General features: G+C 45.8%; 2 protein-coding genes across 3 annotated transcripts in view; one reads left to right on the plus strand and one right to left on the minus strand.

The window, feature by feature from the left end:
* COL4A1 (collagen type IV alpha 1 chain) overlaps window positions 1-608 on the minus strand; it is a 131,835-nt gene extending 131,227 nt beyond the window's left edge. Inside the window, exon 1 of one of the 2 annotated variants that reach the window (XM_083836235.1) lies at window positions 300-608. In XM_083836235.1, coding sequence (XP_083692361.1) covers window positions 300-362 — 63 coding nt within the window. In that variant the 5' untranslated portion in view covers window positions 363-608. The remainder of the gene's footprint in view (window positions 1-299) is intronic. The other variant, XM_083836234.1, reaches the window with a different exon arrangement.
* Window positions 592-13,887, plus strand: part of COL4A2 (collagen type IV alpha 2 chain) — a 140,820-nt gene continuing 127,524 nt past the window's right edge. The window contains exons 1-2 of the mRNA XM_083836221.1: window positions 592-925; window positions 1,071-1,131. Coding sequence (XP_083692347.1) covers window positions 882-925; window positions 1,071-1,131 — 105 coding nt within the window. The 5' untranslated portion in view covers window positions 592-881. The remainder of the gene's footprint in view (window positions 926-1,070; window positions 1,132-13,887) is intronic.

Raw genomic sequence — 13,887 nt, forward strand, 5'->3', positions numbered from 1 at the left:
CCACGGCGGGGCCGTGCCCGGAGCTCGGACCCAAACCCAAACCCAGACCCGGACCCAAAGCCCGACCCGGACCCGGACCCCGCGGCCATCCCGCGGCGCCCCGCGCCCGGTCCCGCTCCGCACCCGCGCAGGGAGGCGGCGGGGCAGCCGGGCATCCCCTCCTGTCCCCCACCTGGCCGCCGCGCCTCCCCACCCGCGGAGACCCCCCCGCGCGATTCCGGGGGATCCCCGGTCCCTCGGGTCCCGTCCCCGGAGGAGGGGGTCCGAGGGGGGCGCGGGGGCAGCCCCCTCGTACTCACCGCGGCGGCCACGGCGCCGAGCTCGGCGCTGAGCAGCAGCCCGAAGCCCAGCCAGAGCCGCATGCTGCCGCGCACCGTGCCGGCGGCTCGCCGTGGGGGCTCCGCGGGGCCGGCCCCAAAGCCGTGCCTCTCCCCTCCGTGGCGGCCGCGGCGCCTGCAATGCGAGGGACTCGCCTCGCCGTAACCGATGGGCGGCGGCAGCCCCCTCTCCTCCCCCCGGGCGGAGACCCTGGGAGCGCGCAACCTCGCCCGCTCCCCGCGGTTCCTCCTCCTCCTCCTCCTCCTCCTCCTCCTCCTCCGCCCGCCACGGGTGGGTGCGGGCGGGCGGCGGGGGGAGAGGCGCCGCTTCCTCGCCCCACACCGCCCGGGAGGGCGCGGAGAGGAGCGGAGCGGGCGCGGAGCGGGGCAGGGGCCGGGGGCGTCCCGGGCAGGGCGGCTGCGAGCCACCCCCCCCCCCGGCAGCGCCTCGCCGAGCTCCGGAGGGTGCCCGGCGTCGGGAGCGGGCTCGGCTCGGCTCGCAGGGGACGGCCCGGCGGCGGGAGGAAGCCGTGAGCGGAGCCCCCGGGCTGGGAAGGAGCGAAGATGGACATCTCGCAGCTTCCCAGCGCGCGTGGTTTGGTTTGTCAGTAAGTAAATCCGCCCGGGGGGGGGGGTGCTGCGGGGAACAACTTTTCCGAAGTCGCCTTGTCACCTTGGGCCGCGGAGGTCCATCACGTGCTTGTGTTTGTGCTCGCTTGCAACAACACTGAGCTTGTTCCCCTCTCCGTGCAGGGATCTGGGGGTCGTGCTGGTCCTGCTGGAGGTGGTGCTGTCAGCCGTCAGAGTAGATGCTGTAAGTAAAACCAAACGCCGTGCGACTCTTACCGAGGAGGGGGAAGGCAGAAGCAGTTCCCTGGGCACCGGCGAGTGAGGAACTGCGCTTTCCTTTGCCAGATGGCTTTATCTATCGTGCCGTTAAAAGAAACAACCGACAAATCGGCCCCGCAAGCCTGGCAGATTGCTGCCTTCGACAGCACGATGTCTAGCAGAGAAGCCTGAGACGTCGCTGTCAGGTGCTCTGAAGTATGCCACGGTTACTTTTGCTCAGGCTGGGTAACCGCTAAAGTAACAGCGAGTGATTAGAAGCAAGCCCCAAGACATCTTCATTTTCATATGAAAAGCACCGGGGCAGATGGGTGGGACAAAAATGCGGTGCTGTAGATACCAGGGGGTACCTGGGGGAAGGTAACCTACAGGTGAAATGCCTTCGGTTAAGTACAGACCTCATCTGAGCACTGAGAATCTGAACCTATGGCTTCATTTTACAAGTCACAGGCATGCTAATAAATACATTGCTGTTTAAATCATTAAACCGCCCAAAAAATCAAAATCAGTAAGTTAAATGTTGTAATAGGTGATTGTGACTATCAGCTCGAGGTGTTGATGTAAACAGAAGTTATTTTAACTCTCTGGTCACTGTCACGAGGCTGTGAAAGAACTGGAAGAGTTTGAATGTGCCTGTCCCAAAGTCTGGTGAATTTACCGGGAAGATTTTCTTTATTGATAGTAGGCTTTGGATCAGGCCTGAATGCTGCAGACTGGAAGGCTGCTGAGACTTGGCTTGTGGCCACATCTGTCAGCCACCAAGTGGGGGTGAGGATCTGTGGTCATGCGCGAGGGCAAGTTGCACCTCAATTACCTTTTTTAAGAGCTATCCTACTTACATTTTAATCCCACTCTCTGCAGCTGCAGCTTTTACCCCTTTTTTATTACTTTACACTCCTCATGAATACCTAGTGTAGTTAAGTCTTTGCAGGGAGATGGCATAATGTCTTAAGAAGCAGGAAATATCAGGGCTTTTGCAGCAGGTGTTGTGGCACACGATTGTCGCTGCGGTTTGCCCTTCGGTCTGCATGGCTGGTTGTGCCTGGTGGGGTGTTGGGGGAGTTTCTTCCCATCGTGGCCAAGCAAAAGCTGGCAGACAAGACCCATAGCCCCACAGGAAGGGCAGCAAGTGAGGCCCTCGAGTGTCATGTGCTATTTTTCTTTGCCACGATCTTTTGGTGGCGTCATCCTTCTGCTGAGTTGCACGAAAGGAATGATGCTACCATGTGCTATTGAAACCAGAACAGGCTGATAACAATGCAAGCATTTTGGGTCTAGTAATGAAATCACTGGGATCGGTTGACCTAAAACGGTGTCATTTGTGGTTTGCCTCTTCTTTTTCTGAAGGTGTGCTGCAGAGCGCGTAGCGTGATACCTGAGCTTTAGCCATAGTGTGGGATGATTTATTCTCCTTCATGTTCTTGCTTGTAGACCGCAGGCTGCAGGGTTAATGCAGAGGGATACCAAGGAGGTATCTGAGCTACCTCCTCAAGTTAGTGCATGCAGTCTGGTCATGGCTCCTTGAATCTCCTTGAAAGTGATGTTTTCCCCAGAATTTCATGGAAGATTAAGTTGGCCCCTGTGGAGGTCAGGTTTCCCTGATGAGCAGTTCTATAGTGGCAGCTGCTTAGGAGATGAAACACTCCTGTGCATGTGAGTGAGAAGTATGATCATCTTTCCATGAAGAATTAGAGCTGCATTGCTACCAAAGTATTTATCCCATTTTCCACCCAAGTGCCCCTCCCTTCCCTCAGCCAGCACAGATCTTTCTATAGTCACGTGGCGAGCTGAACTGGAAAATTATTGGTTTAAACTAACCAGCCCCCAAAAAGAGAAGAGTGTGGAGAGCTAACTTTAGCTTTGCTCAGATCCCCACGTGCATTCATGGAAACTTGGGCTGTCACAGCCCTGGGAGCCAACAGCTGGGGGTGAGAGGCGGGCAGCTCGCTCCTCACAGCAACAGCCCCCATCTGAATGTGTCTGCAAAGTGATAAAGTAGACGTGTGGGAAGCAGCAGCACCTGAGTACTTACTGGTGGGCAGCTGGCAGTCATCATCAAAAATCGTTATGAGTTATTGAAGACTGTTAGACCAGATCTTAAAAATCATTCTTCCGCCTGTAATAAGACAAGCAGAGCAGCTGAATTCAACAGCCATATATGAGAATGGGTTCCAGTTGGTCGAGGTAAGCATTGCTGAATGAGTGACATTATATATAGGAGGACACTGGAATGAGATGAAGGAGAAAGACAGCAAGGAGGGAGAAAGAGGGGAACCTAGGACATTTGGCTGGACACCGTGTCTGGCAGACTGTTGTAGCTGCTATGGAGTGGATGTTTCTAAGCAGAGAAAGAAATGAGAGGAAGAAAAAGAAAGAGGATGTTTAGAATATCAGAGTATCGGGGCAGAAGTAATGGTGTCTTTGGCCAGAGGAGAGGACTCCAGCTTTAGGCTCAAAGAGAGCTAGGGAAGAGAAGTCCCTGGATGGAAATACTAGGGGAGACAGCCAAATGGGGTGGATCAGGCCCCAGTTATCTTTAGCAGTCTTTGGCATATGCTGGCTGGTGATGTTAAAGGCCTCAAATAAATTTGGAACTGTTCTAAATTGTAGATTTAAATGTTCATCTGGCTTAAATAAAATTAAGTTGTGTTAACTACCCAAAGTTTAGCCAAGTTCACAAATTTCTCCCTGTTTCTCTCACTGCAAGTGTATTGCATCCAAAATACATTTTTTTTTCCTTTTCAGAGAGAATATACCTTCTGCTGATGATGAGCTTTTCCTGTCTTTCCCAAAGCACACTTCTTTCTAAATAGCTTTGTAACATTTGATGACCTTATTGGTGCCCTCTTAGTATATTTTTTTAACTGCTCCTAATGAAAATCACTTTTTTAAAAAAGCTAAATGCTGGTGAGAGCAGTGGAATCATAGAAAAGAAGGAAATGAATGTCAGACTAAAAGAAAGTCAAGAGAGAGTAAGTTAGAATAACATTTGCAAAAATAACTACGAATAACCGATCACAACTGATAGGTATTTAAAAAGAACAACATATATAGATGTATAGAAAGATTTATGGATATAGAGTCAAAGTAGTGTACGGAATATGATTCTGTTTACTTCTGTGATATTGTAAAGGGATATATTCAGGGGGACGGCATCAAGGAGGGCAACAAGCCCTACAAAGAGAGGATAAAGCCAACAGTGCTATGTACTTCTTTCTGCTGACTTTGTAGTAAAATGAGGTTGCTAACACAAGTTGATACTCTAAGTTATGTGTCAGTGCTCTGCAGCTGTCATATATCCAAGTTTTCCCAGATGTGTACCTTTTTTTTCCATCTGGAAACTTTTATCTGGTGGAAATAGGAGGACTCATTTTGTTGACCCAGGATTTCCAGGCCAAAAGAGGCTAGGGGTGGATCAATCACTCAGCCCACCCTGCTGGCCATGTCCACTGTGAATGCATGCACCAAGATCACAGTGTGCAAAATATGCATACTGCACAGGTGACGTAGGAATGAGTAGTCAATCTGACATATCAACTTCTTCTGCTACATTCCTTAGGGCTTGCAAAGTGAGTCCATCACTTCCTGCAAATATCGTACTCCTTACCAGTGCACTACTTCAGAAACAGCTCTGTCTAGTAAATCTCCCAAAGAGAAATGTGGCAGTCCTATTTTAGAACAATTTCATTTCGCCACTGCAATGGGGTGATTTGGGACAATTCAAGTAGCTTGCGGTCATGGCTTTTTCACGTCTGTTTAGCTGAGTGTACAATTTGGTTCACCGTTCAATAACGGTGTTTTATAAGAAAAATTGGACAGAATAATGATATGTGGAAAAAAAAAGAAAAACGTCATTTAGGGGAGCCTCCCAGTATATCTGATCACTTTATTCACTATTTCTTTGAACCCTGAAAGAATTACTGGGTAGTTTGGAGAGGACTCTTTCTGTGTTCAGTCACAAAGAACTGTGAGGAGTCCTGAGTGAAATAGGTAGTTTGCAGGCAGCTGCAGGAGGCACAACCCCTCACTTCCACTGGCACCATCATGCCTTGATCTGACAGTGGTGTCCCCATCATGATGAGTGTTAAAGTGCATCATGCTGTGGATGGGCAGCAGGATGGCTGCCCAAATGGGATTTTTTTTTAATTTATCAGAGCCAGGATTTCACCTGACAGCATCTTTACAATGTCAGACAGACTAACACACTCTCTGCGAGTATTACATATATGGAAATAGTCTTGTTCTATAGCTATGAATTCCTTTCTTCTGGTCCTTCTGTTCTCATATGCTGTCTGCTCCACTCATCAGTAAGAGAGTTTCCTTAAACGTTACACTCCCTTATTATTCCTCAAATACTTAGTGAAATTCTCTTTAGCTGTCATGCCTATGAAACCAATGCTCAGCCTAATTTATTATGAATTAATCATTCTTCCTAGGTAGATTTCTGCCGTGTCTATATGTATTAAATCAGACCAATCTTTGTATACAGGCGTGTCCTGTAACACTGGTTAAAGTTACTCATGCAAGAACTCGATACACCAGAAGCAATATACTTTGTCTCCTTGGTGTTAACAATGGAAAGAGGTTCTTGTACATGCCCTTGTTCTGTAATCTCTCAGTGGAAAGCCATATGTAGACTCTTGACTCACTTTCTCTTGTGAGCAGATAGGAGCACGCTCAAGGGATGTTTGCAAGAATATATTCAGTGTAATTCTGTCTTTTAGATTTATTAAATGGCATAAGATATACTCATGTTTTGCTGTATTTGGTAGAAGAGAGAGAGTTTTGGCAGCTTCCCATATTTCTCAGAGGTTAAAACGTTGACACTGAGAGACAAGAATCCTGTCATGGTACATTATCATGTAATAAAAGGATCTACTTATTTTGTCACCTTTATCTGAAAGCAGCTGAGTGGTTTCAAAAATTAAACATTGTTTTTCCATGAACTTATAAAGTAGTAAGTCTGGCTTTTGTTGTGTAGTAATTGCACCACAGGAAGTCTTTATGCATTATGGCTCTAAAGCTATATTTTTTTAATTTTGTGGAAAAAAAAAATACTTTCTAAGCCTAAACAGAATAGACTTAACCAAAATGTAAAACTGTGTTGTGGCTTATTCAGCTATGTCTATAAACTGGCACATGTTACAAACGTTTTAATTGAGTAGTTTAGAACACAGGTTGTTTGAGTGGATCTCTCTTTCTTTTTGCATGAGTGAATTTCTTGCCTGAAACTAGAGTATTTTTTATCAGTTTTTTCCTTTTGCTTTTCTAAGGCAGAGAGTAGAACGTTCTTCATATTGCATTATACTGATCCAAGATCTTGAAGGATTCAGAGGTGATCTTGGAGTTGACTGTTATGACGCTTTTGCTTGCCAAAGGCTGCCGCTTGTCTTCCCTGTTCTCCCTTAGGAAACTAATGTTTTACGCTATTTGGAATACCTTGTTTGCTTCCAGGGAGCAAAAAGCTCAATAAGATTTGCAGTATTTACAGGTATTTATCAACAGTTATTTTCTTACAAATTGCAACAACTAGTTGGACAGCAGCAGTTGACTCACTCAGTTTACAGTAAAATAATGTGCAGTTTCTAGGGTTCCACCATTAGGGTGTTGCAGTTGTGTAGCCCAAGAAGGAGCGGTAGTAGGGACTTTCTGTACTCAGAGGCAGTGTGGGGTGCTGCTCCTTGGGGCAGGGGAGCTAGGGATGGGAAATGTCAACCAGGGCGGAGAGGCAGACAAGGCCTCACAGGCTGGTATATCCCCACAGCAGTCAGCAGGGCTGGGGATGCTCACTGGGGTCAGACACCAAGTCTTCCTTTCACCATTATAATCTATTTCTTTATGTCCAAGGCAAGGATCTCCATTAAAGTTTTCAGTCAGACATCTGTTTTAATGCATAAGTAAATATTAAAAAAGTAAAAAATATAGCTTTCATCTGATCACCGAGAATAGTCCTTGTAGCACAGGAAAAAATATATATTTCTGCAAACAGCTTTCTTTCCTTGCAAACTGCCACTCCATCCCGTAAAATAGGCTTTGCTCTGTAACCCAAAAGGCACTGCAAATACTTTGCTGGTGGAAGAGAGGTGTGTGCTGTTACTATGTCCATCACAGAGTCTGTCTTTAAAATTCTTCCAGGTAGTTTATATTCTGGAATATTTTTTCCCCCCACTTTTGTGTATAGCAAAGTTTGTTTCCTCCCAACTATACATTGCATTTTGCAATGTGTTGTGCATTCTATTATTGGCAAGTGGTTTTTTTTAAGATCATTTTATATGTGCAAGTTCAGAAGAATTTTTAGATCATATCTGTTCCTAATGATGTACACTTGCTTGGGATATTTCAGATGTCCTATTTATTCCTAAGTAATCCCAACCTTTATTTTGAAGTAGCTTTCTGAACTCAGCAAGTGAAGATCATTCAGATAAATAGGGCTTGGCTTGTTTTTTGGCAGGTCTTAGCTGCAGATCATGCCCAAACCTCCCTTCACCATTGACTGATGAAGCCATGTAACAAATTTTTTATTCCAGCTATGGTTTTCCTTTTTATTTCATAGGGCTCTTAAAAGTTCTTTGCTGGTCAAAATTACCTTCTGACAATGTAACCAGGCTGAGTAAAAAGAAGTATCTGAGGCAGAGTGAAGTATTTTGGATACAACACAGACCCTTCTACTTGTCATGCTTTGCCAAAAGTTTTTTTGTTGTTGTTGATCTTTTTATTTCTGTTTGTGTCTTTGGAAAACAAGTAACTATCACTGTCTCAGATTGCAGCTCTGTCCCAAAGCGCAGCTCTGAGCTCGTGAGTGCTACATGCAGTGCCAAGCTTGCGGAGCCCACATATCAGCCACCGGTGCTGGTGCAACAGGCAGAGAGCCATGTGGGTGCCTTTCTGCCCATCCTCATCCTTGGGAGGCTGCAGCCCCTGGCTTAGCAGGACACTGGCCATCTCACTGCATGTCTGACTTGTGGAAACGCGGGGTTGAGAAAACATCTGCTCTTCATCACGGGCATGCAGAGCTCCAGACTGGGGGGTGAGAAAAAAAGTTCGTACAAATCAGTGATTTGCTGCCTATACCATGCTCAGGTCCTGCCCGCGCTTGCAAAACCGCAGCCTGGCAGCCGTGGGGAGCAGAATCACTTCTTAAGGTGGATGTGGGAAGCTGGGAGAGCTCAGCAGGCCTCCCTGCCATGCTGGGGTGCGCCTCACGCTCTGCACAGCGTTGGCTTTCTGCGAGGTTCGGTCCAGCTCTGCCTGCGCAACCCCCGTTTGCACACTGCGAGCAGATGCAGGAAGGCATGTCACATTTGGGCTGCAGCCCCACTGACCCTGGAGCAATTGGTGTTCAGCCACCTGGTCACAGTCTCACGGTGTCCCAAGCAAGCCCCGGGGAGCCCCTCCGGAAGGAGAGTGGAGCTGCCCACCGGGGCTGCCGGCGTGTCCTGGGCTGAGCCTTAGCACAGGGAGTGGGCAGAAAGGAATGCCGCTCCCGCGCAGGGCTGGGAATAGCCGCTGGGGCCGCGGAGCATGGGAAGCCGGCATATCTCCCCGAGCCGGGAGCCAGAGAAACAGCCTGCTGGAAAACGGCCCAGGCGTCTCTGCGTGACACTTGGAAAATCTTCAGTTGCGCTCGCTGGAAGAAGGAAGCAAGCGGGGAAATGTAAGCATTTCCCCCGCGTTGTGGGACTGAAGCTGAATTTTCCCCAGGTGATTTGCAGGTGCATGGTCAGAGAAGGTATAGAGTTGCCTAGATCTTCTCTCTGCTGTGTGTGCTTATGAGGTAGCCAGCACATCTGGTATCTCTTAACTCAGTAAAGCCCACAGGCTGCTTCCTCTCAGGCTGTGTCCTTTACTGCAAACCGCAGAGTCCCAGGTGTCTTCTCTGCCCTTGTGGCCAGCTGGCACAGTCTGTCCATGTCCATAATAGTCGTTAGCCTTAGTAACTAGCCTCCTGCATTTGCAAAACAGGATGGCCCCTTACAGACTGCCTGTGGTCCTTAGATTGTGCTGAGAAATGTCTTGAGAGTGCTGAAGCAAAGCAATCAAAAGCTTGCTAGCCCAAGCAAAAAGCATGCAAGGGACCTTGCTAGCAGCTAAACAGTGCAGATGGTCAAGCTGCAGGGCATGGGAATATTTAATATATTAATGTAGACATAGCACGTGTGCCTCAGACTGTGACACCTCAATGCAGATTAATTGGCTGGAAATCAGGGTCCCACTCTCATTTCTCACATAAGTCAGTGAGTTGGGCAATTTTGTCTGTGTAGGACTGAATGAGAACTAAGCTGCTTTATGAGCAGCTGAGAAATTGTGAGAAAATGCAGGCAGCAGTTAATGTTCTGAATACTTGTGGCTTGCTTCACAACTGTATTGCTATGTCACCTGCTTGAATAAGTAAAGTAAATCCTGTCCTGATAGCTTGTTTGAAGCTTTATGTGATGTTTCATGATGTGATGCCATATTTGTTGATATCTGCATCATGTAAGTAAAATAATGGACAAAAATAAGCACGTAAAAACATGCAAATGGCAACAGGTCAGAAATAAAATTGCAAAAGCAAGTCAAAAAAGCATTCACTAGTCCTCTTCATTGTACCCAAGTGTTAGGAAAGATAGTCCTCCCCAAGTGAAGAAGTCCCCAAGTGACTCAAGTACGTAGCACTTGGCTACAGGCTCGTTTTCTGGTTTAAGCTGCACTCCCCAACTGCTCTTTCATCTGTTCTTGAAAAGCATGAGAACCTCAGTACATCTTCATCTGTCTCCCTCTCTCTATAGATTTTGTAATTACGTAGAGTGGTCAGATGGGGGGAATGTGAAAAATGTGCTTTTACCTTCTGATTTTAGTATAAAGACAAGGCTGGGGGAGTAGTGGAAGGCAGGGGTTTTAATTGTTCTCATTTGTTGTAAACTGAGGCTTATTGGTTGTCAGTCACACAGTGTCAGTTTCCAGTCTAGATTTGCTTCTTACTTTTCCAGTCCTCATCTATGGCAACAGTTTTGAATTGTTTAGCAGATCACAGCCTTTCTGCCCTATCTATGAAACTACTAATATTACCTTAAAAAAAAAAAAAAAAAAAGTTCCCTATAAGATAGTCTGCTTACCTTTAGCCCAAGTCACAGGGAATAAGGAGCGGACTTCCTGAGACTTCATCCTTTTAGTGACCCAGGGACTGAAGTAATCAGTACCTCTTTCCTTTGAGTAAATAGGCTTAAATGGGCTCAAAGGAGTAGAATATGTTAACAGTTTCATGCAGTTTCATAACAGTTTCAGTCATCAGACATCTATACCTGAATCCCTTTCCAAGGAATGGTTATCCAAATGAACTCATATGGTCTGTGGACTAGGGAATGATCTAGGAAAATTTAGGTTTCTCTTGAATATTGATTTCCTTTTAGGAATTTATGCCATCAAATCAAGATCCAAACATCTTACACCATCCATCCAACACATACTTTGACCAATACTGATCTTCTGATTATTTTTCTATGTAGGAGGGAATAAATTCTTTGCCTTCAAAGGGATAAGGTTGGAGCCATTCTTGATAAGGTGTGTTCAATAGTCTGAGATGTCAGCAAACCTCAAGCAAATATTACCTCTGCTTTCACAACTCTAATCTCTTGCTTGAGGTCTGTATTGTCCCTTAAGGACATAGTATTACGTAGGGTCGCCATTGAGTAGATGGGTGATTAGTAAGGTAGCTTGAGGCTGGATCATAAATCACTTTGAAGACTGAGTCTGTAGTCTTGAATTTGTCAGAGCAAGGAATCCATGCAAGCCCTACAGCAACATGCGTACATGGTCCTGTGTTGCTTAGTAGGTATGCAGGGCTTCATGCTTTCAACCACCTAGTCTATTGTTTTATCCAAAGAAGGACTAAGGGCAGTTACTGTGACCAGATCAGAAACATCTTACTGGCATTTTGGGAACCCTTTGTGTATAGAATCCAGTTGCCATGAAATAGAGTCTGGACTGATCATGTGTTTCACTGGAAGTACACCATCTCCAATTAGGAATAGTGTAATTTTTTACTAATTCTTAATGGTATGTCATTTTCCATGAATGTGATTTCCCTGTTATTAGTGTATCGTTCACCATCTTCTTTAGAGCCACTAACATTTGTAAAAAAGGAGAGAGGAACTGAGGCAGAGCCGTCATTTGTTATGAATGAGAGGTAGACTGAGTGGCCTCTGCCATTAACTCTTAGCCTTGAGGCTACCAATCTGGGGCTACCAATTAGTTTTTTTAATAAATATTGCATTAGGACAAGTACACGTATAACTTCATCAAATAGAAAAATTCATAATGGGAAAATAAAGTTCATCATTCTCAGGAGATAAAGGGATATGGAAGTGCACATGCCATGTATTTTCACAATTTACTCTTCAGACTGCAGCAAGGTTACGGTACCTCCTAGTGATAATGGGTAACCCAATGGTAATCTATTCATCTGTACAGAAGTATCATCTTCCCCAAACCATTTGCCCATAAAAAATGTGGTTTTTTTGTTGTTTTGTTTTGTGTTTTTTTCTATCATATTAGGAGAGACCTTCCTAAGATTCTTTATCTCATCTCAAGATCCCCCTCTGTATACAGCTTTTCTCTAAGCATGAACTTACCCTTCTCTTTAAGGATACTGCTGTTCCTCAGTAGTTGAGAAGCCAGGCCTGGGATCATTGTTCTGTCTTTTCGTGGTCCACTCTGATTGCCCTGAAGTTGTTTCAGACAGAGAGTTCAATCCCAGAATTTCTGCTGTATCTTCCTACTTCCAAGATTGCAGACTGTCAAAAGGGAGTACTGTTTTCCTATGAAAGGGGGTGAGAGAGTACTGAATTAAAATCAACTGCAAGGGGGCTGCTTGTTTCTTGCTTTCTTTTTTTTGGATGAAAGACCAACTCATTTTTGCCACAGCTTGAAGAAATTTACTTTTTTCTGACACTTCAGAACTGAGTGTAATTTTAGATAGTCTGGTTAACCTTTTCAAAGGGTCTGGTCAGTAACATCAGCTGTCCCTTGTGTCTCTCAGATGAGCAATGTACACAAAGACTGTGCTCCAGAGCACAAGCAGGAAAGACTTCTGACCTTTTGATCTGATGATCTGTTCCCAAAATCTCCGCACGTCCAAAAGCAGCAAGACAAATACCAGAGAACTTGGAGACTTGAGGAAAGGGGACGCTCCAGAATTTTACAAGTAGAAGCAGAGAGCATCTGCCTGAGGGGTCCTGCTGCAGGACCAAGCCTGTGGGAGACCTGGAAATGTGGACCACTGTAGGTCCACATGGCTCTCCTTCAAGCGTGAGGTTCAAACTGTCCATCAGCCTCTGCAGCAGCAGAGCCACACAGAAGACTGTCATAAAACATAACCCCAACATGAGAGCCATGGTCGATAACCAATGAGCACGAGCAAGTCAGGGCTCATTGCCTGTCCATCCTGGTGGTGTTGGTCTTGCTGCAGTCACGGTGCAGGTGGGCCCTAGCCTACGTGATGCAGAAGGTGTGCACTGCCTGGCCCGGCAAGGAGGAGGGGGAACTTGTTCTCCCTGTTAGCCTATAAGCAGGGTGTTAAACACTTCTCCTCCTTAACGTCCAGCGCATACCTCCGTGACGCAGTTGCGTTACGTTATCTGTAATACCTCTTAACTTGGAAAAGTAACAGGGAAGGAAACGTTATATCCTTCCGTACCCACAGTAGCATGCTGTTGTCTGCTGATTTCTTTCACTGCAGGTTACTGAGCTGGCTAGCTTGCCAAGATAAAAGTTACTTTCAGTAAGCTCTGTGCTTCTGCAGCTTATTCCTAGTGAATTCCTAATGAATTCCTCTAGCAGGTTTTATAAATGTACTAGAACCGACGCTATTCAGGCTGGGTACTGTACCCAAGTTAGGCTCTTTGAAATTAGGTTTTTGGGTCTCTGCACTGTGTTGCCGTGGGCTGCATTAGATGTGCCCCCAGATTGTCATATTTCCAAATGGTATATTCAGCCCACTTTGTAAAGACGTAGCAGTATGAGATCTTGGTATATTATCGCGTGGATTCTGATTGTTAAGGACATGTGACTGATTGATTTGAGTCTAAACAACTCAAGAGCACAATGCTTCCCCGGCTTAACTATTTTGTAATGATTAACTGCAATGTTATGAGAGCCATTTCATGCCACCAGTTTTTAGGCAGAACAGCATGTTCAACAGAAAAATATAATCTAAGTAGGTGCTATCAAATGGTCTATCTTTTCAGTTTTTAAAGTGAGATTGCAGCACATCTGTAGAAAGCTCCTTTAAATCAATGGACTTGAGCACACTTTGGATCAGACAGTAAGCGTTCAACCTTTCCTGTTGGTTACTGAGAGATGTAACAGAACACAAAAGGATTAACTGAATTTAATGTTCAGGGTAACAATTAATAGAAATGCCTCCTGTGTGTGCTGACAATGTGATTTCATGTTAATCGTTACCGAAGATTTGCTTTCCTAGCCTCCCTCAGGTAATAATGAGTGACTTAGCATTATATGCACTTTCTGGCTTTGCAGTTTTTGTAGTTGTATGTCATATCTGTCTGTTCGAGCTGAGAAATGTTTTACTATAAGCATGTTCAGTTTTTAATTTCTAGGAGCCAGAAGTTCAGAATAGGGTCCTGGAAGAGTGAGTCAGAATATGTCCCCAAATTTCTGACCTGCATGTGTTCTTACCCAGTGAAGTTTTGTCTGGAGTTTGACTTAAATAATGATCATGTGAGCA

Source organism: Anser anser (assembly GCF_964211835.1).
Source record: "Anser anser genome assembly, chromosome: 1".
In the NCBI taxonomy this organism is placed as follows: Eukaryota; Metazoa; Chordata; class Aves; order Anseriformes; family Anatidae; genus Anser; species Anser anser.